Genomic DNA, 2,500 nt, shown 5'->3' with positions numbered 1-2,500 from the left:
CCTAATCTCTGTACCCTCTAGTAGCCTTATTTCTATCGTTTCTAGATTTTTACTTGAAATTAAAGAGGCCTTGACGCATTAGAACGCAAGGGTTTGAAATGTAATGCTATAACATTTGATACATAAAACCATGTACAGTTGGACACCAGATTTCCTGACGCACCTTGCCTTTGGGAAATTGTACCCTGTCTCAACCTAACTACTCTGCCACCTCTCCCCTCCCATCTATTGAGTTACTCTCCGCGAAGTAAAGGTGTGATAGGGTGTATTTCCTCAGAGCCAGGTATACCAGAAATTCCCGTGCCCAACTATGCATGTATATTTCATAAAAATTAAGGAATGTAATATGGCATCTTATAGTCCTTTTTAAAATACAACAATAGCAGGGAAAGATATTTTTATGCCTAAAATATCTTACCATCGTGAAATATGAATTATGCCTCTTTATGCAAATGTTTTGTATGGTAAATACTTGCACACAACCTGGTATGTAAATAACATGCATATTAGTTATGGAAAATAAGTATAAACCACAAAAAAAAAAAAAAAAAAAAAAAAAAAAAAAAAAAAAAAAAAATTGGTACTCACCTTTGGGATATTTAGGCTTTTTCATGAGATGGACGCACTGCTGAATGACTTTGCCAAGGAGATTTGAGGCTGCAATCAATTCCCTCTCTGTAGTAGCATTTGCTTCCTTTCCCTTCCCTATCTGCGGAAGAGGAAATGGGAAAAATCTGATAATATTTAGGTATTTATAGTGAATAGAAATTCTGCCCGCTAGCGATATTAAAATATTTGTTGATTAGGGGAGGGAAAATAATTATTTACAGTATAGTTTAAAATTACTGTTTTAAGGTCACTCATGAATGGCAGAGGAAAAGGACAATGCCCGAGCAGTACAATGCCCTAGAAACTGACCATATATACGTAAGATCAGCGCCCCAGCACAGGCTTAAGACCATGGATGGCCAGGCAATGGCTGCTGCCCACTAGCGATATTGAAATATCATTTGTTGATTTGGTTAGAAAAATTAATTATTGACAGTATAGTGTAGAATTATTGTTTATAGGTTTAAAGGTCACTCAATAATGGCAGAGGCAAGGGACAATGACAATGCCCTAGCTGTGCAATATCCTAGAAACTGACCATATATACAGGAGATCAGCGTCCTAGCCCAGGCTCAGACCACAGATGGCCAGGTAATGGCTGCTGGTGACTCAGCAGGTAGACCTATAGACTCGCCCGACCATCCCCCTACCTTTAGGTCACAAGGATAGTGAGGTTCCAGACACTACAAGAAAATATCAAGCTGGGGGGGGGGGGGGGGGGGGGCCCTCGAACCATAGTCCACCAGATCACCAGGCAGGGATGCTTCCAATAACTATATGTGGTGTCAGAATAGATGCATAGGGGCAGCGTTAGAATAGGTGGCGTGATTGAAAACAGAAATAGAAAAGTTGACTTTAAGATGGCACGGTCATATAGAGAGAATAGGGTAATTGGTAAAAGAGTTTATAGCGTTTGTAAGGGTATTTAACGAATTTCTGCTGATGCTCCTCTTGTAGCTGCATTGAAATTATGAATTAGAGCAGTGATTGCTTTGTTCTGTAGCCTCTTGTTTAAAATACTACTTGGTTTATGTACTGTATGTATGTTTGTATGTATGTGATCTAGTTAAGGAAACTAATATGATTTTGCTTATCTATCTACTGTTTTGTGAAACAATAGATAAATAGCAATAATCGTTTTTAAAAAATGTTCAAAGAAAAAGGAAACTGAAACATGAAAATCTTTTATAAATAGTCATTTATCCGTAATAGATAGGAATCATGGTCAGAAAAGAAGGAATAACATTTAGAAGCAAATTTGTGTGTATAATGAAGGACAGAGAGAGAGAGAGAGAGAGAGAGAGAGAGAGAGAGAGAGAGAGAGAGAGAGAGAGAGAGAGAGAGAGGGAATGCCTAATGAATATCTGATGAATGGCTCAGCCTTTGTGGAGTGAGGATTATTCTGTCGCCTATGTCCAAGCTCTTCCTTTTAAAAATAGGATTTGGTGGTGGATGAATATTGAAGGAACAATGATGAGGTGCCACGTATTTTTTTTCTTCTCTCTCTCCTCTCTCTCTCTCTCTCTCTCTCTCTCTCTCTCTCTCTCTCTCTCTCTCTCTCTCTCTCTCTCTCTCTTTTATTATTATTATGATTATTATTATAATAATAATATTAATTATTATTATTATTATAATGATAATAATAATAATAATTATATTATTATTATTATTATTATAATAATAATAATAATAATAATAATAATAATAATAATAATAACAATAATAATAATAATAATTATTATTATTATTATTATTATTATTATTATTATTATTACTTGCTATAAGCTGCAACCCTAGTTGTAAAAGAAAAATTCTATAAACTTGAGGGCTCCAACAGGAAAAATAGCACTGTGAGGAAAGGAAATGAGAAAACTACAAGAAAATCAACAAT

General features: G+C 35.5%; 1 protein-coding gene across 1 annotated transcript in view; it reads right to left on the bottom strand.

Annotated features, from left to right (window-relative positions):
• LOC137634943 (calcitonin gene-related peptide type 1 receptor-like) overlaps positions 1-2,500 on the bottom strand; it is a 223,676-nt gene that overhangs the window by 95,233 nt on the left and 125,943 nt on the right. Inside the window, 1 exon segment of the mRNA XM_068367506.1 lies at positions 589-709. Coding sequence (XP_068223607.1) covers positions 589-709 — 121 coding nt within the window.

The sequence above is a fragment of the Palaemon carinicauda genome, chromosome 45 (assembly GCF_036898095.1).
Source record: "Palaemon carinicauda isolate YSFRI2023 chromosome 45, ASM3689809v2, whole genome shotgun sequence".
Classification (NCBI taxonomy): domain Eukaryota; kingdom Metazoa; phylum Arthropoda; class Malacostraca; order Decapoda; family Palaemonidae; genus Palaemon; species Palaemon carinicauda.
Note: the sequence above shows the minus strand (reverse complement) of the source record. Positions and strands in the feature narration are given on the sequence as shown.